This window comes from Cryptococcus neoformans, chromosome 1, assembly GCF_000091045.1.
Source record: "Cryptococcus neoformans var. neoformans JEC21 chromosome 1, complete sequence".
Taxonomy (NCBI): domain Eukaryota; kingdom Fungi; phylum Basidiomycota; class Tremellomycetes; order Tremellales; family Cryptococcaceae; genus Cryptococcus; species Cryptococcus deneoformans.
This window is the reverse complement of record NC_006670.1, coordinates 200,448-225,282: the sequence shown is the minus strand read 5'-3', so window position 1 is coordinate 225,282 and position 24,835 is coordinate 200,448. Positions and strand designations below refer to the sequence as shown.

Genomic DNA, 24,835 nt, shown 5'->3' with positions numbered 1-24,835 from the left:
TCAATTGAGTTTCTCTCCCTTGGGGAGAAAAAGAATCTCAGTCGAGAGTTGTTGAAAGCATTCTACATGCTTCCAATCTTTGTCCTGGTAGTCTAATGATGCGTGGTACGTAGAGCTAGTAGCTGCCACAATATCCGTCGAAAGACGGAATCCTTACGTCACTACTCATGTGTCGGGGAATATCTCTCGCTGCTCGCTCTTCGTCTTCGTTTCAGTTAGTAGTGTCAGTCGCATTGGCTCTAGTATTTATTCTCAATCTTTTCATCTGACTATATATTGGTATTGGTCCTGTAGATCTTTGCAGACAAAGCTCCAACGCCAATCCAGAATGGCCCTCTTTCCATCAACGCGATCTCTTATTTTCCCTCAATTTGAGACCTATCGCCTTCGCTCTCTTGATCCCTCCACTGACCTCTCCTTTTCCCCTCTGCCCCAACCTGGGGCTACCCAGAGTCGGATGGGATATAACCAGCAGCATTTGAGCTTTAAGGAGGTCCGTTCACGTATAGGATGGGACCATTTGAGCGTCTCTGGACGACGAGGGGTATATATAGATAAAGTATGGGGTGTGGTAGGATTTGTCATTCAGGTGAGGCTGTGCTTGTTTCACTGTCTCTTGAACTTTCAGCTGACAAACTAAAACAGGATGACTTGACCCCGACGTTTGTTAAGCTTGCAGACCTTCCTGAACCTATATCCATCTCTGAACAACAATCAGAGTTCCCTTCTGTGTTACCTCTTTCCTCAACTCAATGGGCCATCTCAACAGGCAACGGCTCCATCTATATCCTTCAATCGTCATCCCCCGAAAGTGAAAACTTTACAGGCGAAATAATAGCAAGATATGACTTGCACGTGGACGGACAAAGTGGAGTTGAACCTGCCCCTTTCCTACTTCGCGCCCACCACGACCTTTCGGACAGCGATGTGCGTCTGCTGCTCACCAGATCTCTTCATCCAAACCAGGGAAAGGTAGGATATAAATCCGTTCAATCAACCCAGTTTCAATTGCTTGAAATCTCCCTGAACCCATCAGTCCGCAATGGTGTGGATAGCCAACCAGGCAAGCTTGAGGTCAAATGGGCTTTGCAAGGCAAGGATTTGCCTGTATGGTGTGCTTGGCAAGAAGATGGTTGGCTTATCCTTGGAGAGGAAGAATTCAGAGAAAAAGTCGATGAATCAGGTCAAGAGGAAACTGAAGACGAGAAAAGCAAAAGGGAAAGAGAAGAAAAAATCGCGAGGCTCGGCCTTGGTGCAAGTCTACCTGCAGATGAGTCTGCTCTCGTCAATGACAAAAAGGACGAGTCCATGGAAGTGGACGAGGCGAGAGGAAACCCATACTCCTGGACGCAAGATGCGGAGTATCTACACTTGACCATTCCAGTTCCGGACTCTGTTTCCAGAGCAGTTATCAATATAGGCTTCACTTCGACCAACTTTTCCTTTACCCTCTCACAAACCCCATCCGATTTATCACCTCAACTTATGGAATTGCTGAGTAAACCTACAAGACAACTGTGGACCTCAATAGACGTCGATGCCTCTACGTGGACCTTTGACTCGTCCAAACATATCATCGAAGTCGATCTAAAGAAGATCGACGAGAACACCCGCTGGCCATCTGTCTTTTTTCCTGCCGAAGATGATGATGATGCTTATGAAGAAGTGCCCGAGACACTCTCTGCCTCAACTCTTGCTGCTGTGCGCGAAACATTTAATACCATCAAGACACGAGGCCCGGACGAGCCTGAGATGATGCACCCTGCGATGCCAGCACTCTTGAGAGAAGAGATGGATTTTGACTTGGATGATGGCGAGGACTTCGGGGAGGGCAGCGGTGCGTATGGCGAACTCGGTGGGGGAAACAGAGTCGGAAGGGATGTGCTTGTAGGATACGTTGAGGCTGGGTCCGGGAAGGCTAGTTGGTCCAAGTCGACCAACTCTGTCTTGTCCGTTCCTATCAATGGATCGGACGGTAACAGTATCATTGTTAAGCAAGCTGTCGACGGATTGGTTTTCCGCCCAACAACAGATCTTAGCAAGAAGCCTTGGACCCATATCTCCACCAACCCGGCACTTGCCTTTGTCATCTCCAGCAAACATGACCTCCGTTTTGTGCGCCACCTTATCACCTCCCCCACCTCCCACGACCCAACTTCCCCCTCCGCATTCAAGAAGCCCAAGATCGATCCTGAACCGGTACAATCCACCGTGCTCGCTTTCGACTCTGGTTCATCATCCGCTGGTCAAGGAAATGTGTACATCTATTACCCAGCTACAAGCAAGACTAATGCTCAACAAGGTGTTTTGAGCATAAGTGGTGGAGAGAGGGGAGCGTTGTTGGGGGTAGGATGTGTCAAGGTGGACGGAAAGGATGTGGTCGTGGCGTTGTGTGAGAATGAGCTAGTAGTGCTCAAGGGTGTGTTGTGAAACAGCCAAAAATGGGCTTGGAAGTCACCCCTGTCTGGCCAAGATGCTATAATTTAAGTTTATCACTTACGCGCTCTTAAATAACAGTGGCAGGTTAAGAAACGATGGTCGTCTGTCTCATGCAAGCGGAACATCGTTGAGTAAATCGAGAGTATCGTCCTTCTAACTTCGATTAATATCAGCAGCCTTTCAAATTATCGGTGTCTGTCCATGGCTAATGATGAAAGGCCTTTGTCTAAAGAACATATGTGAATACTCCGAAAGCTGCGGCAGAAGGATATCTAGCTCATAAATATTACCAATTAATGCTGGACCGTCTATAGACAACCTTACTTATGATCCGATCTCTGTAAAACATGACCTTCAATGATTTCAACAGGATTACCTTTAGCGAGTCTAACCTATGAATATCCATTTAGGATATTTCCCTCTTTCATGACTAGAACAGGATCGTAGCAGACTAGTGAGCCGTTGCATGCTAAACAAGGATGGAATCAATAACCACAAAATGTCACAGCCAACCAAGACCAAAACCAAAATTCCTGTTAAGTCGAAGAAGAATCTAAGCATTCATCATTTCCTCCTCTTCCACCACAACTTTTATTCTCTTCACACCCTCCCCTCCTACTACGGCATCCCCTTCACCATTCTCAGCATCCACTTCCGCCTTCCTCTTCTCACCAAGGCTCTTTGCCCTCGGCGCGGGACCCCAATTCGGTAAGGGGTTGACTTGGTAAAATGTTTCTTTACCTTGTCGTTCCAGAGAAGCGTCAGGGTGGGGAGTGAAGTCGATCGTGTGAGTGATAGGCTTTGCCAAGATCTTCCTAGCGGGCGATCCCTCTGCAATTTTATCCATCCTCACAGGATTTTCCTTTGCTTCTTCTCGCATGATGTCGTAGATGAATGAACGAGGCGCATCAGTCTTGACGGCACCAGGGGAACAGTGGGAACGGGAGATTTTATAACCTGCGTTAAGCAAGGCGGAGCTGCATGAGAGGTCAGCAATTACAACGGGTGTCAATAATATGACGTACAGAATCTTGTTCATAGGTAAGGAAGGGGCGTGTACAGATTTGGCGATTCGGTTGGCAGTGAAGAACCAAGGATGGGGCAATTCTTGAGAAGCCAACGTCAACATTCCCAACATCCTGTTGTACGTCTTGTATTCCTTTTCTGTGCTCTCAATTTCCTTGATGACACGCTTGGCGAACTCGTTATCTTGCAAGGGACCAAGCCAAAGAGGTCCACCAAGCTAAATAACAGCTTTAGTTTTTGATCGAGATTGAAGAGAGATTACACTTACGTGCATAGTCCCTCCGCATTCCTCACAAGCAGACCCGTTACCGGCCGTGGGCCCTGCAACAGTCTTAAATGCGGTCATCTCCTTGCCCTTGGCGGTTTCTTTAGAGATGACCTTGCCGAACGGTTGGTTGACAGCTGTTTGACAGTATTGGCAAGTGAAAACTACACCAGTTTGGCTGGACAAAACAATGGTTAGAAGGGGCGAGAGGCGAGCAGCAGCGTAAAACCTACCTAGCAAGGTGTTTGACCTGTTCCGGCCTGGTGTCGATCCTTACAAACAATCTCACATAGAAATCGATTGAAAATGACAAAAGAGGTGTGATGTATCTCCCGTATCGTGCCGCAACGCTCGCCAGAGAGTGCATCACAAGCCTCAACGCAGCTTCATGAGTGTACTCGGCGTGAACGTTTGTGCCTCCATAGTTGGAGTAACACTTTTCGGGGTACTGTTGACCAGCAAGCACGGCGAGGTCGGTACATGTGATGGCGAGGAGACCACCATCGGAAATACAGCCAATGGCGGCATCGAGGAAGGGAGCAGCAGTACCATAGGGGTCGAGGTCGACAACGTCAACACGGGCAGAGGGTCCAACGGCGGAACGGTGGTTATACATGAAAGCACAAGCATCGCCCTCGTTAATCTTGACTCGTCCTCTACAACCTGGCCTTCGACCAACTTCATCCTTCACTTCAGGCTGAACTTCTTGCTTCTTCTCGACGTGCTCGACGGCTCCACCCTCCTTAATCTCCTCGTTTGCCTCGTCTCTGGGCATTTCAACAACTTCGGCCTTGGGTTCTTGCTCTTCCTTCACAGGCGCCTCGTAGTCCATGCCTACACCGTTAAATTCTACGTTTCTCCTCATAGCTTCACAAGCAGAAGGTGAAAGGTCGTTGGCAAGGACATACTTAACATTGGGAATTTCTTTGGCGTATCGGATGGACCGAAGACCGGTGGCAGCAAGAGCTTCAAGAATGTTGATGGAAGGCGCCCGGAATTTGCTCTGGAATTACAGGTCAGCCGGAATTCTAGGGGCGTTTTAATGTAACTCACAACTCCAGCACCGTTTGAAGGCCCTGCAACGGGTTCCTCACCTTCCTTCACCTCTGCCAAAGCATTACCCTCAACTTCCATAGTCCCCTCCTTCTCTGCCTTCTCTTCTTCAGCATCAATAGTAACGGCTTTGGCTTCCCCCTCTGTTGCCTTCTTGTTCTTCTTCTTCTTAGGCCTAGGTTTTCCGCCTCTTCTCTCCAGTCTGATTCTCCACTTTTCTTCAAGTTCTTCTTTCCTCATTTCATTCCATGCTCTGATTACCGCCACACTCATATCTCGGTTGTAATGCTGGACTGGGTTGAGGAAAGCGCCTTCATTTGGGAGAAAGATGGTCGTTGTTGATTCCGTGTGCAGGCTGTGGTTGTCTGGATGGGGTTCCTTGAGAGGGACGGTGTATCGTGGCTGAGTGGTCATTTTGCGTGAGGATATACGTGTTGCTGTTGCAATGAATTGACGTGAGCCGAACGATGGGCGAGGCATGCAAAGATGTTTCCCGTTTACAATGATCGCCAGCTCGCTTGCATCAACATTCTTACTTTGTTCGAAATTTCAGAGGAGTTGATATTTACGTAATTCCAGAAAACAGTTGCTGTTAAACGTTACGTAAAATGACCCTGTTAATTAAAAATAGTTACGTGTTTCTGTCCTAAATGAGGTATCAAGTCGCGTCGCCATCACCCATTTCGCGTCAACTTCTTTTATCCCTTTTGTCTTCCCAACTATCACACCCAGAAAATATTATAATCATGGTAAGGACGTAACCTTCTAGTAACCTGTGCATAAGCTGATATATATCTTGCAGTCCATTGTGAGCATAATCAACGGCGCAGAGCTTCACAGAGACTGATCAACGTCCAGGTAAACATTCGCAACATCGAGCTCCTTAATAACCCCGCCAAGTTTGACGATCCATACAACTTTAGGATCAAATTTGAAGCCATCGCACCTTTGGTAGAAGGTCAGTTAATCTGTACCGAACTGGACGAGCCTTGTAATGCGACCTTGCACGCCTCTGCCTGTGGTAATAGGGCGGGAACGTGCTGTAAATAGCTGCTGACGTCGGGACGCGTAGACTTGGATTGGAGGTTGATCTACGTTGGAAGCGCTTCTTCTGAGGAATTTGACCAAGAACTTGATAACTGCTCTGGTAAGTTCCACGTCTCCGTCCCCCTTTAACCAACAAAATGCTGATGCATTTTCGTATTTCAGTTGGTCCTATCCCCGCCGGTATAAACGCTTTCGACTTTTCAGCCCCTGCTCCTGCCCACCATCTTCTCCCCTCCGTCGAGCCAGATGAGATTCTCGGAGTGACTGTTATAATCATCACCGCTTCATACCGTGAAAAGGAATTTGTCAGAGTGGGATACTACGTCAACACGTACTACGAGGACGAAGAGTTAAAGGAGAATCCTCCGAGCGTAGTGCAATGGGATAAGCTCCATAGGAACGTATTGATTGAGAAGCCCAAGGTTACTAGGTAAGTCTGCCCCACATCTTTATACAGATGTGGCTAATAAACAAACAGATTCCAAAACAACTGGGACTCTGCCCCTCAATTAAATACTTTCGACGGCCAACAACCTGCGGCTGAACTGCCACCTTCGGGCGGTAACCCCGAACTCTTCAACGCGCCTTTACCTCCACCTGTCCAACGAGCGACCGCCGCCGGAGGAATGGATGTTGATCAACCTATGGCATAGGAACATTAGATGTACAAGATAAAAGAATACGATGGACCTGTACGAGTTACTTTTTTATGAGCATGTTTATCATATGCAGCATTATACGCATTATTGCATCATCCACGGAAAATGGTCATCTACTCTTGTGTACATCTGTATATGCGCGATACCTCTAAACCCCAAACCCTCCGAAAAGCACTAACTTAACTTTATCCCTACCTCTACCTCTAAGCACTCTTGCCCGCATCCTCCTTGAGCGAGACAATCCTGTTTAGTATAATCTTGTCACCCTCGCTCCTGCCCTTGACATCCTCCTTCTCCAAGCAGCCCAACTTGCTTTCCCTGTCCAAAGTAAAGTACGCCAACCTCATACCCTGGAATCTGATGTTCTCGTTACCCACCAACTGCTCAGCAGTAGCTACGGGCTCCTCATCCTTGTGCTGAGCCGCCGCACTGCCTTCCACAGGAGCAGAAGATGTATCAGGCTTAGCAGCCTGCTCGACGGCCTTCTTCGTACGTTCTTCACTGTCTTTCCTCGCATCGGAGATCTGCTTCTTAGCAAGTTCATAGAACGCAGGCTCAATCACAGCATTGCTGTAAACCTCAAGAGAATCGGGGTCGACATCTGCCTCATAGTCCGCAGGAGGGGGATCAGACTTGAAAAGCTTCTTGAAGTATCGCACTTCGTCGATCTTAACTGCCTCGGGCGCATTGACCCACTGGATGTAAGCCTTTGGCTTCTTGAAGCCTTCGCCGGCGAGCGTACAATGTACCTCGGTAACACGACCGGTAACGGGGTCCTTGGTGAAGGATGTGCAAGTAACAGGGTAGGGAGCCTTGAACAAGCCGACAGACTTGCCGGGGGCCAGACGGAAGTAGTCGGGAGAATCGACCTCTCTGAAATCGTCAGCATCGATGTAGACTTCCTTGGTGAAGATGGTCTGGACAGTGCCCATAGCAGGGATTTTGGGATGGAGAGGCACTTCGACCTGGACACGGTAATCGTCGGGCACATTGTCGATGATGATTTTGATAGGGTTGAGAACCATCATCAACCTGGGCGCGGAGCTCTCAAGGTAACCTCGGACGCAAGATTCGAACTTTTGAATTTCAGTGGTGGAAGGGATGTTGGTCACACCAAGCTCGGAAACAAAGGAGAGCAAGGCGCCGGGAGGAATGCCGCGTCGACGAAGGGCGATGATAGTGTAAAGACGAGGGTCATCCCAGTCCTTGACGTGGCCGTTCTGGACAAGCTTCGCGATCTTTCGTTTGGAGAGGAAAGTACCCTGGAGGTTGAGACGTGCGAATTCGTACTGACGAGCCTTGTAAACGCTGAGGGCGTCACAGAGCCATTCGTAGGATTCACGAGCGGGGATAAATTCGATGGTACAGAGAGAGTGCCTATGCGAATGATCATTAGACGCGTTCAATTTTGATAGAGGAATGACCCACGTGATGTTCTCAATGCTATCACAAAGACAATGTGTAAAGTCATAAGTGGGGTAGATCTCTAAATGATCGTCAGCAACACTTCATTCAAATGACATTTGACGACATACTCCACTTGTCACCGGTCCTGTGATGAGGCGCCTTCTTGACTCGGTAGGCAACAGTGTCCCACATATAAGGGTTGCCGCTATTCAAGTCCATCTTCATCCTCATGCACGCCTCCTTTTCCTTATACTCGCCATTCTTCATTCGTTCAAACTCATGAAGAGACTCCTCGATAGGTCGGTCTCGGTGCACACAAGGGATGGGGTTCCCCTTGCCCATACCTCGGTCTTCCTTGATTTTCTCAGCTGGCAGAAATGTCAGCACGAATTTTGAGAAAGCGAAAGGGAAAAGGCTGACCGTCACAAGTACAGACGTATCCCTTTCCTCGCCGAATCAATTCAACCGCGAGCTCGTATAACCTGTCAAAGTTGTCGCTGGAGTAAGTAATCTTCCAAGGCTCAAAACCAAGCCATCGAACAGTCTCGAGGATAGATTGAAAGTATCGGCCTTCTTCAGCTTCAGGATTGGTATCGTCGTATCTGTGTCTTGTCAGCTTGGACCCTATAGTGGTCAATGATAGTCATTTCTGCATGTTTCCGTTTGCCGTCCTGCCACAGCATGACCACTACTCTCACCTCTACTGAGTGAGAGTGGAGCAGGTGGCGGGCGCGGGCAAAGCACTCATTGCTCAAACTCAGATCTCAATACTGCCATTTTCAGACTCGGATCGGCAAAAGCGATTACCATGGAACAGAAAAATAAAGACATACCTGAGGTATGTTCGACCACCGTGGTATTTGGCATAACCAAAGTCGACCATGATAGCCTTGACGTGTCCAATATGTAGGTATCCATTAGGCTCTGGTGGGAATCGGGTGTACACCTGCCCCTTTGTCCACGCCAAATGCTCCTCCTTCAACTTGGGATCACTCTGGGGGTTTTCACCGACTTTGTGGAATTCGGAAAGGAAGCCTTCCTCAAAAATGTTTGTAGGGATAGCAGGGGTAGCGGAAGAAGATTTGGTAGCAACGGCAGCAGTGGTGGAGACAGGTTTAACGGGTTTTTCAGCGGCCTTGGGGGCCTTAGCTTTGGGCTTAGCAGCGGCAGCGGCGGCGGCGGCTTCCTTGGTACCGAAAAGAGAGACGAATATGGATTCAAGGGTGGACTTAACTTCCGTGGCGTTGGCCCATCTGATGTGAATGTTAGCAAAGTACATGATACATATGGATAGAGTGCTTACCGAAGGTCAGAAGCACCACCCTTGATGCCGCCAAGAATAGGACCAAGACTGTTCCAGCCCTCAGGGGGTGAAGGAAGAGAAGTAATATATGATTTGAGGAGTTCAGGGAGGTCGGCAAGAGTGATGTTGATACCTAAATAACACCATGTTAGAAAGCGTAATGTGGCCGAAACTGTTACACTTACCAACACCACATTCCTTGTCGAAAGCCTCCTCGTTCGCCTTCAAGTCAGGATTTTTCTCTGCAAATTTGACGGCCGCTGTATCCATGTCAGCCATTGTCTCTTATCTCCAACTTTGTGCGCTCCCAAAGGACGCAAAGGACACGCTCGCACCAGTCGGTCATTGGCCACCCACCTGTAACCTGGTCTGGAGTCTTCACATCCCCCTTCACAATCTTCTGCACGAGGAAATCCTTCTGTTCACTGCCCAGCTTAGCGCTCACAGAGCTAAGCTTGACAAGAGCTCCTGCTTGCTTCTCATCGTACTTGTTGTTTGTAAGACCGTACTCGTCTATCAGGGACTTGAAAGCCTTTCCAGACTTAGGCTGACGAACGAGCTCTGTGGCAGAGTTGCTGGCGAGGCCGAGACTCTGGAAGAGCTGAATAAGAGGGGCGTTTTCTGGGGAGTTGGGGTCAAACTTGGGAGGCATTTTGGGTATAAAGTGGTGAAGCGAAGAGTTGAACGAAATATATCAGAAACTCTCTTGAAATTACCATCTTTTGGCGACTGCTTATCGAAAACATGATTACGTAAGTGAGTATTTATCTTGTGCCTATTAATACACTCAAAAAACGACTTGGATAGAAACAGGCGCGCGATTCGATACGCAACATGTTTCTTTCCGTCGGCTGCAGTTGCTTTCCGAAGACCAGCCACGCAAAAGAGGAATGAGAGCGTTGTAGTCTGTCGTTGGTGAAAAGTAGAAAGGTCTGAATGGGGAATTCAGGCAAAACCACCACCTATGCCGGTCATAAATGCGGTTCCTGCTAACGAAGTTGCAGCCTTACTACATCAGTACCACAAGATCTCGCGATGCGTTATTGTTCAGTTAATCCTCCGAATCGCAACTACGACTCTGGACAGCATCTTGACGTCTCAGTGCTTTGTCTGGCTTATTGTAAAAGGGGACGACGAAGATGGTAATTAAGTAATGTTACGTAAGCGTGGTGTAAGCTGAACATCAAATCTTTTCCGTGAGGGACATTGTGAAGATTATGCTCAGGATCCAGTAGGATTATGGAAAAGAGCAAAGAACGCAGGATAGGATTTCGAAGAACATGCCCATCGCGTTGATGATGAAAAATACTTGTACAGCAGCCGTAATGATTACCATAGCATATATGTTGTAGTTGTTCGGTAATAATGACTGGAACATGTTCGCCGCGGATGTCCCGTCAACTCATGCGGAAGGCGGAATCAAATTGGGAAAGAGGTGTAGGTAGGCATTCATACTCGTGTCATCCTTCTTTCGACGACACCTGCCGCATCCATTCGACAAGTGCCGAATTAACATCTTGCATCTTCATCCGTAATTGACCACACCATATAGTATGGCCGCCAGTTATCGAGGATCAGAGGAGCCTTCACCTGAGATCCCGTCTACGCAATTCATCCCCGAAGCCAACGATGCGGACAACCTGTATGAAGCTGTAGAGATTATGGACGAGAGAGGGGCACCTGTAGACGGGGAATACCTCATTAAATGGTCCGGCACGGACGAGTACGGTCGTCCATGGAAACCATCATGGGAAAAGAAGAGTGGATGTACGGACGCGCTCATTATGGAGTGGAAGGAAAAGAAGAGGCGACATCCAACGATTGTCGGGAAGGAAGGCGAAAAGTTGAAGAAGTTAGAGAAGCAAGAGAGGGCGCCAAAGACAAAGAAGAGGAAGAGGAAGAGTGAAATAACGGTGAAGAGGGAGCCTGGAGTTACACCTGTGAAGAAGAGTAGGACGTCGGTCGGTGGGTGTATTGATTGTTTTCGCCTGTAACTACTGTTAATGATTTCTTGGTAGGCAAGGTTGCCGCGCGATCTACAGCAAGTGTCGACTCTCCTGCATCAACCTCCAAGGCTGGTCGCAAAAGTAGAGTTTCTCTTGCTTCAATTTCAGCCGGGACGCTTTCCGAGTCTCCAGCACCCGTTGCCGGTCCCAGTCGTAGTCGTTCATCTGTCAACGACCATGAAGATGTTTCGGAAGACAGCGAGGGGTCAACCCATGCCACCAGGCGTGGAGGCATGACCCGCTTCCGGTCTCGAGAATCACAAATTGAACCTAACTCTCCGGAAGTTCAACGTTCTCGTGCGCCGTTATTGAAGTCCTTGTCGGCAAAGGCGACATCTCCCCCGAAATCCGATCAAAGACCGAAGAAAAGTGTCACCACCCTCTCAGGACCAAAATCTCGAGAATCTCCGTCCCAGTCTTCTCTGCAACGTACAGTCATTCCGTCGCATTTACTATCTCCTAATTCTCGGGCACGCAACGGTGACAAATCCCCATTGTTTTTGCCGAACAGCAGTCTTGAGTCCAACGATACTGTTGAGCCCTCTCATACAATAGGGTCTGCAGTGACCTCACAGATTGAAGCTATTGAACGATTCTCTAGCCCACCATTCATGAGACATGAATTACTGGCTCGTGGACAGGAAGAAGTTAGGAGGTTGGCTGAAGGAGGGCGTTCAGGAGTTTATCGCGCGGGCGACAGCGACGACGAGGAATTGCAAGTCATCGCGAAACCTCCAAACAAGGGCAAGGGAAGAGCAAATGAAAACATCGATGACGATGAAGAAGTTGTCGAAGCCGATAACATCCTCTCCTCTCCTAACTTCAACCTCAACGAATTTCCGTCATCTAAACGCCCAGCCTCAGTAGCTCGTGGGCCATCACCTTATGGCCAACATCCCGCTGTCGTCGATTTGGAAAATGCGAAGAAAAAGGTTACCTTGCTAGAGGGAGAGCTTACTTATTCGGAGAAAGCAAGAAAAAAGGCAGAGGAGCGCCCCAAGGATTTTATCGATCCTGCGGAGCTCAGTAAAGCCAAGAAGGATATCGAGCGGTTAAAAGCAGAGTTGAAGGATGCCCAGGATGCTAGAATAAGCGCCGAAGATTTGTTGGCTCATAGCGGTAACGACGAAGCGACAAAGATATCGAAGCTACGCGAACAGATCAACGGCTTGAGGGAACGCCTTATGGCTGTTCAGGCGGAAAAGGGTGATCTGGAAGAAAAGCTTAAGGAAAATCCTGGTTCTAAGGAATTGGCCGAGGTGCAGAAAGAGTTGGACGAACAGTTAAAGGAAAAGAAGGGTTTGGAGCTGGAAAAAGAATCCTTCAAATTGCTTCTCAGCTCGCTCAATGACGATCTGGATGCCGTCAAAAAAGAGTTGCAGATTTCAAATGCCCAAAATGCCAAGCTGGAAAAAAAGGTGAACGATTCCGACAGCGCAGAGCTTGTCAAGTTGCGGAAAGAGATAGAAGATTTGCGAGCCAAACTGGGCAGTGTGACCATGGAGAAGGAAGAGTTGAAGCATCAATTGATGAACCATCCTGATACGGCTGAACTTGCCAAGGTTCGAGAACAAGTCAAAGACTTCAACAGCGTCATTAACCAGGCTCTCTTCGAGAAGAAAAAGCTCGAGGAATATCTTGCCAACCATCCCGACACTGCTGCCCTCGCCGATGCCAGATCCGAACTCAAGTCTCTTTCTTCGCAACTTGAGGAAGCTAAACAATCCCTTTCATCCTCCGATGCTGAAGTGGAACTTCTCCGAGAGCGTATTGCCTCTGCTGAAAGATCTCACAAGAACTTGGTCGAGGACAACGCCTTCATGCGTAAGCAGTATGATGAGGCGAGTAACAGGGCAGTCGCGGAAGTACAGCAAGCCAATCTGCTGCGCGATCAGATCAAACACCTGACCGGACAGCTCAAGTTTGGTCTTAAACAGCGTGAAATCTTTAATGCAACCGTCGCTGCTCAGCGGAATGACGAGACCCGCAAACTTCGCGCTCAGGTCAAAGTCCTCCTCGACCAATCCCGCCGAACAGACGATGATATCCGACATAAGGCCCAGTTCTACAAGAAGTACAAGGCAGAGTACGACAACATTGTCCGCACAGCATCTGAGCAGTCTGATAAGATTGAGAGATTGGAAGAAAGGGTGGAGACCCTTGTGGATAAGCTAGAAACTCTCAGAGCTGTGAAGATGGGCGCATTTGACGTGGATGAGAGTGAACATGAGGAGGGTAACAGGAGGAAGACAGTGTCCCCGATACGGTTTCATACGCCGGATGAGGGACCCACGGCTGCGCGACTTCCATTCCCTGATACGAGCGCGGACGGCAATGTGTTTAATGTACCGGTTCAGCAAGAAGCTCAGGCGAATGGACCGGTGATAAAGGAGGGTGGGGAAGGGTATGTATGTAAGTGGAGAGTGGGAGATGAGACTTGTCAGGTTGTTTGCGATACCGTAGAGGTGAGTTTGAGCTTTTCTCAATTACGTACTGGATTGCTGATAGATCAGTAGGAAATTCACACCCACGCAATCGCACACCAAAGGGCGGAGTTGGAGGCTAAGGGAATAATCATATGATGAAGCTTATCAAAGAAGTCAAAATAAGGAAACAGTATGCTAATACTTTCTTAAGTGTGGTAAATTTTATAAGACTTAATATTCCAGGGCATGAACCTTTCTTTTTTGATTGTTCAAAGTGCATCGTCCCACGTGAACGATCGTTTGACTATGAGTTCTGGCAGACCAGCTAACAACGTGCATTTGGCTATCGATACAACATTTATCTATAGAAGGCAATGGGGCTATGCGATAGCTAGTGTCTCTGATGAAGACTCGAGTCTGGCACGGATATCTGACTTGTGCTGCTCAATTTTATCCACGAGCTTCTGGGTGATATCTTTCCAGACTTTTGAAGATGTCGTTTCAAGATATTTGTCGAGTAATGGGAAATGTTCTGTGCTGCCATTTGTTTGACCTTCTGCGGCCTCATCGGACGTGTGTTCCACCGCACCCTCCCCTAATACTTCTCCTTTACTGACCGCATCCAACAACGAGACGAGCACAGTATCAATGGGCACCCTCCCCAAGAATCCTACTCCTTCCTTATGAGCCATAGCTTCTCCACCGCCCTTTCCGAAAGTGTCACTGATTTCTCCGCAGCAAGGACATACATATCCCGCCATGTTCTCTACGAGGCCCATGACTGGTAAAGACAGCTTGCGGGTGAAAGAGAGAGATTTGAGAGTGTCGTTCAAGGCTGTTGTTTGAGGAGTGGAAATGAGGATACTTGTTGGTGTTGTGGCATTAGACATTGTAGGCGTGAAAAGAGGATGAAGATGAGTTAAAAGGGAGATGTGTTCATCGGATGTTCCTACATCGTTTGTTAGGTCGTGACTTTGGGGTAAGACACTGATGGCTCACCTGGAGGAGTATCGATGACAAGGTAATCCAAGTCGCCCCATCTAACTTCTGACAAGAACTGCCTGATCATTCCGTCTTTTTTAGGGCCCCTCCAAACCACGCTATCACCTCTATCCTTTAACAAGAAGCCAATGCTCATTACACCCAGCCGTCTTCCTTGGTCCACGTATACAGGCACCCAGCCGGCTGATGATTGGTGAACAGTAGCTGTCGGCGTATCCAGGCCGACCATGCGCGGAAGTGAGGGACCGGTAATGTCTAGGTCTATAAGACCAACACGGTTTGTGGGAGACTGTGCCAAAAGGGATAAAGCGAGCTGTACAGAGGACGAAGACTTGCCTACCCCGCCTACATGAAGGTCGGTTTGTCAGCAGGAGCAGGTGGTGTACGAGCTGCACTTACCCTTTCCCGAGAGGACTATGATAATATTTTTCACAGTTGACAGTCTGCGAGATACCGGTGTCTCTATTATATCCGCCATATCTGTTTCTCTCAGGAATAGATGCGAATTCAAAGTTGGCCCCAATGTAAACAAATTATGACATTAATAGTCAAGACCGGCGTCTAGAGTGCCACTGCTAAAAACAAATCTTACGTAATGATTTGCCACCTAATGCCTCTTTCCTTCTTTGACTTATTATTCGACATGCGTGATCTTGACGGCTACTTGTTGCAGCTGGATTCTCTTCTTATTTTCTAACGCCTAAAACATCGCGAGTATGTCCAACGTCGGCACAGTGAAGCATATTCCCAAGGAAGTGCGATACAACTTCCTCAACGTACGTATCTCCTCAGTTTGTTGAAGCGGGATCGGGAGCTAACAGTACCCATAGATGGCCGCTCCGGCGAGCTATGTTGCTGGTCTTGGTCGAGGGTAAGTGGCATCTGCGCCCAATTCCTGTGTGACTTTAAACTGACAGACGTATAGTGCTTCAGGTTTCACAACTCGGTCCGATATTGGTCCCGCCCGAGCTGGTCCCAGTGCAGAGGTTGTTGCGGAAGCTCAAGCTCGCCGTGGTGAAGAAGAAATCCCTGATCCAGATGCTTTCCAAGATCCGGACGACGAAAGGAATCTGTTTGCTGGTACAGTCTACGAAGCGGACGATGAAGAGGCCGACAGGGTGTGGGACAGTGTTGATGCCAGAATGGATGCGAGAAGAAAGGCCAGACGGTGGGTCTTCTCTATGGATATCTTGTCTCATGTTCGATACTGATTAGATATGCAGAGACGCGGCAGAAGCGAAAGCGGCGGCTGAAGAACGTGCTCGCAATCCCAAACTTCAAACGCAATTTGCAGACTTGAAACGATCTCTATCGAGCCTCAACGATGCTGATTGGGACGCCATCCCTGAAGCAGGAAACTTGACTGGAAAAAGGAGAAAGGCCAATTTGCGATTGGAGGAAAATCAGAATGGAAGAAGCTACAATGTCAGCGACACTGTCATTGCAGATGCCGTGAAGAGAAATGCCATGGTAGGAGAGTTGGATCCTGCAGAGGTGGGTAACCTAGTAGTAACTCGTCATCGAAACTAATCACTTCCACAGGCTGGTATTGGTATCGATGGTACCGAAACGGATCTTGTATCTATCGGTAATGCCAGGGACCGAGTATTGTCGCTGCAGCTTGACCAAGTGAGTTTAGATTTAATCGTGGGTTATGGTATTAGTCATTGACAGCTTTGGTTAGGCCACAAGAGACGCCTCAAACGGCTCTTCTACCAGCATCGACCCTAAAGGCTATATGACCGCTCTTAACAGTCAGATTGTTCAAACAGACGCTCAAATTGGTGATATTAAGCAAGCTCGCCAGCTCTTGCAAAACCTCATTCAGTCTAATCCCAAACACGCCCCAGGATGGATCGCCGCCGCTTCCTTGGAAGTACACGCGAAGAAGATGGTCGCTGCCAGGAAGATTATCGCTGAAGGATGTGAGAAGTGTCCGAAAAACGAGGATGTTTGGTTCCATGCCGCTGAACTCAACACACCGGAGAACGCGAAAGTTATCTTGGGTCGAGCTATACAGCACGTTCCTCAATCTGTTAAAATTTGGCTCAAGGCTGCTTCTCTAGAAACAGACATAAACGCCAAGAAGCGCGTTCTCCGAAAAGCCCTTGAATTCGTTCCCAACTCTGTGGGGTTGTGGAAGGAGACTGTCAACCTGGAAGATGATCCTGAAGACGCCCGCGTTCTCCTTACCCGTGCTGTTGAAGTCATCCCCAACTCTGTGGAGCTCTGGCTTACTCTGGCCCGTCTTGAAACTCCTGAAAACGCCAAGCAGGTTCTCAATTCTGCGCGCAAGCGTATCCCTACCTCTCACGAAATCTGGATCGCTGCCGGTAGGCTTGCTGAGCAGTCACCTTCCGCCGTGGCTGTCAAGCCAGAGGTCAAGATGGAGGACGAAGCGGAATACGAGGCTGAGCAAAGAAAGAAGCTTGCTCAGCAGGTCAACAAACTCATGGCTGGTGCAGTCAATTCATTGCGCAAGAATCAGGTCATTCTTTCGCGAGAACAATGGTTGCAAGAGGCCGAGAAATGTGAACAGGACGGCTCACCTCTTACAGCGCAAGCTATCGTGAAGGCTACCATCGCTCAGGACGTCGAGGAAGAAGATAGGAGATCTGTCTGGATTGAAGATGCGGAGAGGGCGACAAAGGGTGGATTTTACGAGGTCGCGAGAGCTTGTTACGCCGTCACTCTCGAGGCTTTTCCTAATACTCCATCAGTCTGGAGAAAAGCCGCCGAGTTCGAAAAGGCCCATGGCACACCGTGAGTTACTTTATGTAATTGCAAGGCCAGATGACTGACAAAAGATTGTAGCGATGCTGTCCAAGAAATTCTCGCCCAAGGATCCCAACACTGTCCTCATGCGGAGGTTCTCTGGCTTATGGCTGCGAAAGAGAAGTGGGTCGGCGGCGATATCCCCGGTGCTCAAGCCATTCTTGCCGAAGCTTTCAAACAAAACGAAGATTCCGAATCTATCTTCCTTGCTGCCGCCAAGCTAGCAGCTGAGACCGGCGAGATGGAGGCTGCTATCCAGATCCTTGAGAAGGCCAAGGCACAGGCAGACACAGAGAGAGTCTGGATGAAGTCAGCGGTACTGTTGAGGCAATTGGGCAAGTTGGACGAGGCTCTTTCAACCTTGGAAGTTGCAATCAAGAAATTCGCTTCCTTTGACAAATTGCACATGATCCGAGGGCAGATCTACGAGTCCCGTAATGAGGTTGCGCTTGCGCGAAATGCATATGCTCAAGGATGCCGATCATGTCCGAAGAGTATCCCATTATGGATCTTGTCGGCTCGTCTGGAGGAGAAGGCGGGTGTGACGATCAAGGCAAGGGCATTGCTCGAAAAGGCGAGGTTGCATAATCCCAAGAATGATGAATTATGGGCGGAAAGTATCAAGATTGAAGAACGAACGGGCAGCCCACAGCAAGCGAAATCTGTCCTTGCTCGAGGTAAGTATCACTTTATTTCTAGCCCATCCTGCGATTTACTAACAGCTTCATTCTATAGCAATGCAAGAATGCCCCGCCTCTCCTCTTCTTTGGTCCATGGCCATCTTCATGGAGACTCCTCAACAAAGAAAAGGTCGTTCCGTTGACGCAATCAAAAAGGCCGGCGAACATCCGGCCGTCATCTTGGCGGTCGCGAGAAACTTCTGGAGTGAAAGGAAGATTGAAAAGACGAGACAGTGGATGGCCAATGCTATTACCGCCGATGAAGATTGGGGAGATGCCTGGGGTTATTGGCTGAAGTTCGAGAGGCAACATGGAGAGAAAGTGAGCTGATTCTTGTTTTCAGTTTCTAAAAGGATATCTGGACTGATACATGAATATATAGGAACGTCAAGAAGCGGTCGTTGAAAAATGCATCGCGGCATCACCACGCCATGGTCCGGTATGGCAGTCGGTATCAAAGGATTTGGCCAATGTTGGCAAGTCTACAAAAGAGATACTGGAGTTGGTCGCGGACAAACTGGAATAATGTTTTAGTATAGTGCCAGTTCTTTTGGTATGTCATGATCACAATATGTCCCGAACGGTCTTTTTGGATCTCGAGTCCCCTTGTTGGTGGCAAAGAAGTTGGACGCCTGCACTGAGACCATAACCTGTTTGAGAGTCTCGCTTGCTTATTGATGAAAGGAAAAACAGACTCTTGCTCTCCGACATCACTTACCGATGCTAGCTATTGCTAATAGACTAAGCTTCGCAACAGCCTCATAAAAGTAGTTGACAAGTTATTGCAACTCAGCTCGGACATCTCTGCCTATACGCCGTTGTTACACGAGACTGAGACGATCTTCATTTTTCACATCCTCCTTAGACGATACTCCTGCTTCTGTCCTCATTTAGCCAGAAAGGGTATAAAAGACAACCGCAGCTTCGACAAGAAAATATTATTTTCAAATTCCCGCCTTAGAAGCCACACCAAAACTGTCTTCTTGTAACAATCTTCCCTATTCTTTAGTATCAGAATTTATGTCTTCAGCATCTTCAGCAAGCGGAGGGGGTTTGTCAGCTTTGGTTCAAGCTTATAAGAACAATGTAAGTAACTCAAACCCAGGATCCGACACTGGCTAATAGTAAATACAGAGCGAAGCCGGGGCCCAGGCTGCAGTGTCGCAAAGCAGCGACCAGAGCTTCGGATCGCAAACACTATCACAGCTGGATAAAAGCGTTAGGTAAGTTACCCAACCTCTGGTTCGCATCCAATCTTGATTAATATCGTTCCGGATTCCCAGGTCGGCCTTTGAGCCTGGAGCAGCTCTTGTGCAGATCAGTTTTATGCGCTCTTGCCCAGATCACCTCGTTTATACCAACGGGCATATTGAGCCGGTGACAGATCCAATGAAACGCGCTTGGGTGTTCAAAAACAGAGAGGCTTTCCTGGCAAACCGAGTTATTCACTCTTTGGATGACCAATCAGTTCTTATGTCTGATGAAGATTACGAAGCGGTCAGAAAACTCGTTTCCGCGGCTATGGTGGACACAGGCGAACAGGCGTCTAGAGTTATACAAGACTATTCTAAAGCACTCGAGAGTTTGGAGGAGGCAAGGAGGCGCCAATTGGCAACCAGTCAGGACTCCAAGTTCGCTTTAGATCTGTCGAAGCAGCCTTACTCAATGCGAAGACAGACGAAACCCAGTTGGCCTAGGGACGATGCAAGCAGAGCATTCTGTTCATGGGCATGGAGGCAAGTACACGAGGAGCATTCAAGAGTTCCTGGAACCACTGTGTCGCTGTCCCTGGAAAATTCAGACTTAGACTTAGCACCATTCACTACCGATAACGGGCGTCGACTTAGAAGCCGCTTACAAGAATCTGCTAAGCTATATTGGAATGCTCGAGAGATTGAAGACGAGTGTTTCAACTCCAGCGCTATGCCCTTGAAGTATGTACACCTTCAGTCGCATGTACGTTTCCACTGTGTGGAGAAAGGTATGTACACTGTAGCTGACAACCCGCATTCAGGGATACAAGGAGGACGACGATTCTGTTCGTTTCCAACGGACCGATCACCACCTTATGCATCTTTGGCGCAGCGATGTGCTGCTGACTAGCCTAGCAACTGGAAGATCACTCACCGCCGATGAGACCTGGTCATTAATACCTCTGTCACTTTACCAGGACTTCATCCAACACCAATCTAAATCAAGGACTAATTTCAACGAGAGGAAAATCACGAGGAAGAAGCCGACAAGCTTCCTCGCTTTGAATGATCCAGAATGGCGGAGCTGGTTTCAGGAAATGGTCACCATATCCCATGGAAAGAAACGTTTCCTAACTATGTCTGAACTGCCTACCAGCGGCCATGAGAGTCTTTTCAATGCTGTCAGGGATATTCGAGCAGGGAAAGGCAAGCGCTTCATCAGATCCCGGTATGGTGAGGAATCAGAACCTTTGACCATTCAAAAGTATCTCGAGGACATCGATCCTTTGCAGCGATTCATGGATGTCAATAAATCATTGGTGTCAAGTAGCCTCACGGACGATGAAGTGGTGTCTCGTCTTCCACCAAAGGCTTACCATCGTTGGAAAGAAATAAGTGGAGCTAATGAGGGGTTGTCCATCAAGGAGATGATTCGCGATTCCTATAAGGTAGAGAGAGAGTTACGAGAGTGAGAGGAGGAGTGAGAGGAAGCAGAGAGAAAGACAGGGAAATAGTTTTGGGGTGTCGAGGAGTGGAAGTGAGAGAAGATGGAGAGGGGGAGGGGAGAAGGACCTTGCACAGATGAATTAAGAAAGAGAGAGGTGAGAGGGGAGGGCGCAGGGAAAGTGTGAGGAAGATTCGTCAGCTCGTAAAGCTCAAAAGACATAGAAGGAACGGCCCATCAAGCAAACAATGCATCACCGAAAGCAGCTTATGCTTTTCAAACCCTCTAGCTAGCCACAACAACGTCTAAACATAGCGCTCTAAGTACAACTGTAGATAAACGACCGAGGACACAAAACTAAAGTAGCACAAGGTGTTTTCCAGCTTCTACCGACGAGGACAGTGACTGACGCCGCTACAACGATCATTTTCGTTCATTTGCAGCGGCGTTTAACGGCGGCAGCAGCTGCTACTACTACTACTAAGTCAGCGGCTTGTAGTATTAGTGCTGCTTGACATGGAGATAGCAGATAATTGACGGAATTTGACTCATCAAGCATCTTCTCCGTCCGTTAGGCGATGAAAGCCGCAGCCTGCTGTAAAATAAAAATCCTCACAATGACGTCCTGATGGCGTTTTGATCCATATATGATATTCAAAACTGCGTTTGATTAGCTGTTTTTTTTTTCACCCTTCATAACTCACTGGCTCCATCGCTTCTGGTTCTTCGAAGCCACACCTTCCTTTTCTCTTTTGCTACCTCTCCGTTATGTTTTTACTTCTCCTCTGTCGGCAAACTCAAGCCGTGTGACGCAAATTATCTATTGGATCACCGTCAGTACCCAACATGCTGAGTATATGTAAAGGTATATGGCCAATGGCTGTGAAAAAAAGTAACGGAAATCGGGACTTGGATGAAGATACTGGAAAGCAAGCATCGAAGAAGTTGTTACGAACATGACGTTGATATTATGGTGACAGAATGTTGATAACGTTCCTACCAACATGCAATGATCGTAATACATATATGTGTGCAGGCATTAAATCACAACAAAGGTAATATACAACTTTTTGTTTCTATATTTCGAAATCCCGAACGGAGGAAGACGTTATCACCACTTGTCTCGTCGCCAAGTGTCGTCCTCATCTCCGCACTCCATCATGCTCTCAACCAATTCATTGTCCTCCATATCTTCATCCTCATCCATATCCATTCCTACGTCCTCGTTACTCTGGGCGGCCATCACCTTCCGCTGAGACTGTCCACAGCCCCCAAGCTGAAGTCCCCATTGATACTCGTGTTTGCCACCCCCATCCGTGATTTGCGGTTGCTCCTGAGCGGCTGCAAACCCAAAGTCACCAGTGGGTGCGCCCCTGATCCTCGCCCAAGGATCTTCCCTTCCTGTCTCCTCCACGGCTCCTTGCCAAAAAGGCGCAAAAGCATCGCTCTCGAACGCTGCATAGCTCGGTTCTGGTGCTTGATAGTTACTAGCAGCAGGAGCATAACTGTGCGGGACGGTGCCGAAAGAGCTGGCACGCCTTGGTAGCGCTGGTCTCTGGGCTGGAGTTTGACTTGATTGGGGTCTTTCATATGAAACAGGAGGGTGGGGTGCTTGTGTGTAAGGCAGCGGGAGAGAAGTGGGAGTGGGGGATGGGTGAGTGTAGGAAGGGAGGGAAGAGGGTTTGCGGCTTAATGGAGGTGGTCGTGGAGCAACAGGGTAGGCGTAAGCAGTGGGTGAAGGAAACGAAAGTGGCAAGTTTTGAGCAAGGAACTCCTGTGAGGGTGGGATTAGCAAAGACTTGTTGAAAATGATAAGAGACTTACATGAAGAGCTTTGAGATCGTATCCCTCCTGAGAAACGTGCATGTTCCCAGAGAGACTGGCGATGAGATCGTCCATTGTTGCTGTAACCGTTGCCATTGTTGCAATGCAATGGCAGCCTGAGACTCAAGTGGTGAAATGAAAGTGGTTAAGAAGAAAATAACAATAGTGGAGCACTTGTATTCAAAGGAGGGGCGGTTATAACACACCAACAATTTGTGTGAAAGCTTTTGTGGAGCTCGACGCTTGAAGATAGATTGCAACGTTATGAAGGTGGGAGCGATGTACCAGTACCAGATAAAATGGTTAAGTGATGTACTGGCCAGACCCTAGCATAGAATTCGCCGGAGTCCTGGAAACGATCGATGATGATTGCGCAAGTGCGCACACCGGATACCGGATGGTTTTATAGCCAGGCGAGATGAGACGAGAAGAGGGCAAGTCGGCCCTCAGGGAGTGAGAGGGATCTTCGCTACGATGCGAACTGCGTTGAGCGATGAAGGCGAAGAGTCCGATTATTTGTGACGTCGGAAGTGGAGATGTACAGAGTGGAGACACGATATGGGAAGATGCGGACAGTGGTGTTGCTGATAAGTTGAAATCCATGGGAGCTAATATCTGTGAAGGCCAAACCCAAACCCACCACCCACCACGGTCGCACCGAAAGACCTCCTCCGTTCCGTTCTCCGCCCGAACCGGCTACGGCCCAAAAACAAGCCGGAGTAAATGTTTGCTGGGAGACAAATTCAGGCACCAATATCTGCCTGGTCGTCCTGAAAAAGAGGATCTGCGCTGCCCGCTCCGGTTTGTCCCGGTGATCTCGTCATGCTGCATAAACGTCCCGAACCATTTCGAACCCCAAAAGAACACCCAACTTCCCACTTTCCCACCCAAACTTGTTTGGGCCGGTCCTTGAACAGCTTCTTCTGTCCGAGATTTACATTTCATCCGCCAGGAGGGCTGAAGGCAAACTTGTTGAGACTGCACATTCCACCTTACTATCCTGAGCAACAAGGCATTCTTCTCATTCCCAGTATGTTCCGTGATCACAACAAGTTGCTGGAGGCTCGGAAAAAAGTCAGCCGAGAAATGAAGTGTTCCTGACGTCTAATTTTTCTTCGAACAGGGCAAAAATCCGAACTTGCCGAGTTGTGCGGTGACCAAATATTGAGCCTTCACCGGCGGGCACCATTGGGGGTTCTGCGTGCGTTGGCCACACGTTCAGTAAATATCAGGGAAGAGGAATAGTGTATTTAGAGACTGGACGTTTGAGGGCATGGACATCATCGTGCTTCATTTCTTTTGCCATGCATTCTATGCTCATTACCTCCGTCAGAGCACGGAGCGCCGTCGCTGTCGACTTGGTACTTGTTGACGGGGCTCTTTCTCGCTAGTGTGGGGCATTGTATGCATTCGCTACTGGCGGGTAGTAGTATGTTCTCTTGTAGCAAAGCCTTCTTGGTTTTTTTATCAGTATCCCTCACTTCTTCTCACCATCCCCCTTCCTCCTTCTTCACGCCTGTTGTCTGTTGTCCCGTATCCTGTATACCTCAACAACAAGTGTCGGTGTCTTCCTACTTCCAATAAATAGACCGGTATTGCCGCCGGCTGACCATTTTTTGGATGGATCAAGAAGTCTGAACTATAAATGCTCACTCTAGCTGCCATAACAAACGCCACGTGACGGTTAAGAAGAACCCCCAAGATAACAAACAACAAAGCCCCACCACCAGCGCCAATTTCGTTGTTTATTTAACTGTATCCCACAGCATTTGTTTTGGATGCTGGAAGAGGTTGTTCAAGCCTTTCTTTTGTATGCCACAAGAGATTAAGTAAGTCTTGAATACTTGGCCTATGGTGTCCAAGCCGTAATAACGGAAAGGACCTGAGGGTATGACCCGCAATTTGAAGACGAGGCGGAGAAAACGATTGACGGCGGATGATACGTAAAGAAGAACCGACACACAACTTTCCACCGCGTTGAATGATGAAATCGCCGATTTTTTCGAACTTTTAATCGACCGGCCCCGCGCGCAAGGCCCGACGACATCATCCTTTTATTATTATTATAGCACATAAATAGCAACGATCCACCGGCGACGAACGGAATTGCGGTTAGTTACGGTTGTTGGGACCAGCAAGCAGACGGTCCGTTTCTGGCAGATGACAGAAGTAAGGAGGAGCAGCTAAAAGCACTAAGTAGTATGACTCGTACTAATAGCAGTGAGCTTAAGGTCAAACAATGAGCAAGTCTTGATTATTATTATTTAGACAACTATAGAAGAACGA

At 48.4% G+C, this 24,835-nt stretch overlaps 9 protein-coding genes across 10 annotated transcripts; 5 read left to right on the top strand and 4 right to left on the bottom strand.

Moving 5' to 3' along the window:
* Positions 1-205: 205 nt before the first annotated feature.
* CNA00770 (expressed protein) lies at positions 206-2,562 on the top strand. The gene is made up of 2 exons (XM_566501.2): positions 206-589; positions 646-2,562. The coding sequence occupies exons 1-2, from the start codon at positions 329-331 to the stop codon at positions 2,428-2,430; spliced, it is 2,046 nt and encodes a 681-aa protein (XP_566501.1). The 5' UTR covers positions 206-328; the 3' UTR covers positions 2,431-2,562.
* Positions 2,563-2,894: 332 nt separating this feature from the next.
* CNA00760 (tRNA (guanine-N2-)-methyltransferase, putative) lies at positions 2,895-5,286 on the bottom strand. Its single transcript, XM_566499.2, has 5 exons — positions 4,784-5,286; positions 3,964-4,733; positions 3,734-3,908; positions 3,465-3,682; positions 2,895-3,416 (listed from the first exon to the last, which is right to left on the bottom strand). The coding sequence occupies exons 1-5, from the start codon at positions 5,261-5,263 to the stop codon at positions 2,993-2,995; spliced, it is 2,067 nt and encodes a 688-aa protein (XP_566499.2). The 5' UTR covers positions 5,264-5,286; the 3' UTR covers positions 2,895-2,992.
* Positions 5,287-5,487: 201 nt separating this feature from the next.
* On the top strand, positions 5,488-6,578 carry CNA00750 (histone binding protein, putative). Its single transcript, XM_024656160.1, has 6 exons — positions 5,488-5,532; positions 5,586-5,591; positions 5,642-5,741; positions 5,856-5,930; positions 5,993-6,260; positions 6,309-6,578. The coding sequence occupies exons 1-6, from the start codon at positions 5,530-5,532 to the stop codon at positions 6,481-6,483; spliced, it is 627 nt and encodes a 208-aa protein (XP_024511832.1). The 5' UTR covers positions 5,488-5,529; the 3' UTR covers positions 6,484-6,578.
* Positions 6,561-9,878, bottom strand: CNA00740 (conserved hypothetical protein). Its single transcript, XM_566493.2, has 8 exons — positions 9,557-9,878; positions 9,385-9,459; positions 9,200-9,332; positions 8,730-9,149; positions 8,317-8,498; positions 8,025-8,264; positions 7,918-7,975; positions 6,561-7,866 (listed from the first exon to the last, which is right to left on the bottom strand). Exons 1-8 carry the CDS (start codon positions 9,849-9,851, stop codon positions 6,693-6,695), a joined length of 2,577 nt encoding a protein of 858 aa, XP_566493.1. The 5' UTR covers positions 9,852-9,878; the 3' UTR covers positions 6,561-6,692.
* Positions 9,879-10,664: 786 nt separating this feature from the next.
* On the top strand, positions 10,665-13,901 carry CNA00730 (plasma membrane protein, putative). The gene is made up of 3 exons (XM_566491.2): positions 10,665-11,164; positions 11,218-13,670; positions 13,722-13,901. The coding sequence occupies exons 1-3, from the start codon at positions 10,753-10,755 to the stop codon at positions 13,785-13,787; spliced, it is 2,931 nt and encodes a 976-aa protein (XP_566491.1). The 5' UTR covers positions 10,665-10,752; the 3' UTR covers positions 13,788-13,901.
* A 39-nt stretch (positions 13,902-13,940) lies between these two features.
* CNA00720 (nucleotide binding protein, putative) lies at positions 13,941-15,148 on the bottom strand. Its single transcript, XM_566489.2, has 3 exons — positions 15,033-15,148; positions 14,631-14,978; positions 13,941-14,580 (listed from the first exon to the last, which is right to left on the bottom strand). Exons 1-3 carry the CDS (start codon positions 15,109-15,111, stop codon positions 14,012-14,014), a joined length of 996 nt encoding a protein of 331 aa, XP_566489.1. The 5' UTR covers positions 15,112-15,148; the 3' UTR covers positions 13,941-14,011.
* Positions 15,149-15,263: 115 nt separating this feature from the next.
* Positions 15,264-18,667, top strand: CNA00710 (pre-mRNA splicing factor prp1, putative). Its single transcript, XM_024656159.1, has 9 exons — positions 15,264-15,409; positions 15,464-15,504; positions 15,559-15,801; positions 15,857-16,127; positions 16,176-16,262; positions 16,318-17,396; positions 17,448-18,085; positions 18,144-18,409; positions 18,471-18,667. The coding sequence occupies exons 1-9, from the start codon at positions 15,350-15,352 to the stop codon at positions 18,612-18,614; spliced, it is 2,829 nt and encodes a 942-aa protein (XP_024511831.1). The 5' UTR covers positions 15,264-15,349; the 3' UTR covers positions 18,615-18,667.
* Positions 18,668-18,901: 234 nt separating this feature from the next.
* Positions 18,902-21,003, top strand: CNA00700 (expressed protein). 2 transcript variants are annotated; one of them, XM_024656044.1, is made up of 4 exons: positions 18,902-19,174; positions 19,223-19,311; positions 19,372-20,022; positions 20,103-21,003. In XM_024656044.1, exons 1-4 carry the CDS (start codon positions 19,109-19,111, stop codon positions 20,185-20,187), a joined length of 891 nt encoding a protein of 296 aa, XP_024514116.1. In that variant the 5' UTR covers positions 18,902-19,108; the 3' UTR covers positions 20,188-21,003. The 2 variants fall into 2 exon arrangements, with proteins under 2 accessions (XP_024514116.1, XP_024511830.1); XM_024656158.1 differs by having other exon boundaries at positions 19,372-20,044.
* On the bottom strand, positions 20,947-23,119 carry CNA00690 (expressed protein). Its single transcript, XM_024656157.1, has 4 exons — positions 22,550-23,119; positions 21,430-22,499; positions 21,342-21,385; positions 20,947-21,199 (listed from the first exon to the last, which is right to left on the bottom strand). Exons 1-2 carry the CDS (start codon positions 22,643-22,645, stop codon positions 21,837-21,839), a joined length of 759 nt encoding a protein of 252 aa, XP_024511829.1. The 5' UTR covers positions 22,646-23,119; the 3' UTR covers positions 20,947-21,199; positions 21,342-21,385; positions 21,430-21,836.
* Between the last annotated feature and the right edge of the window lie 1,716 nt (positions 23,120-24,835).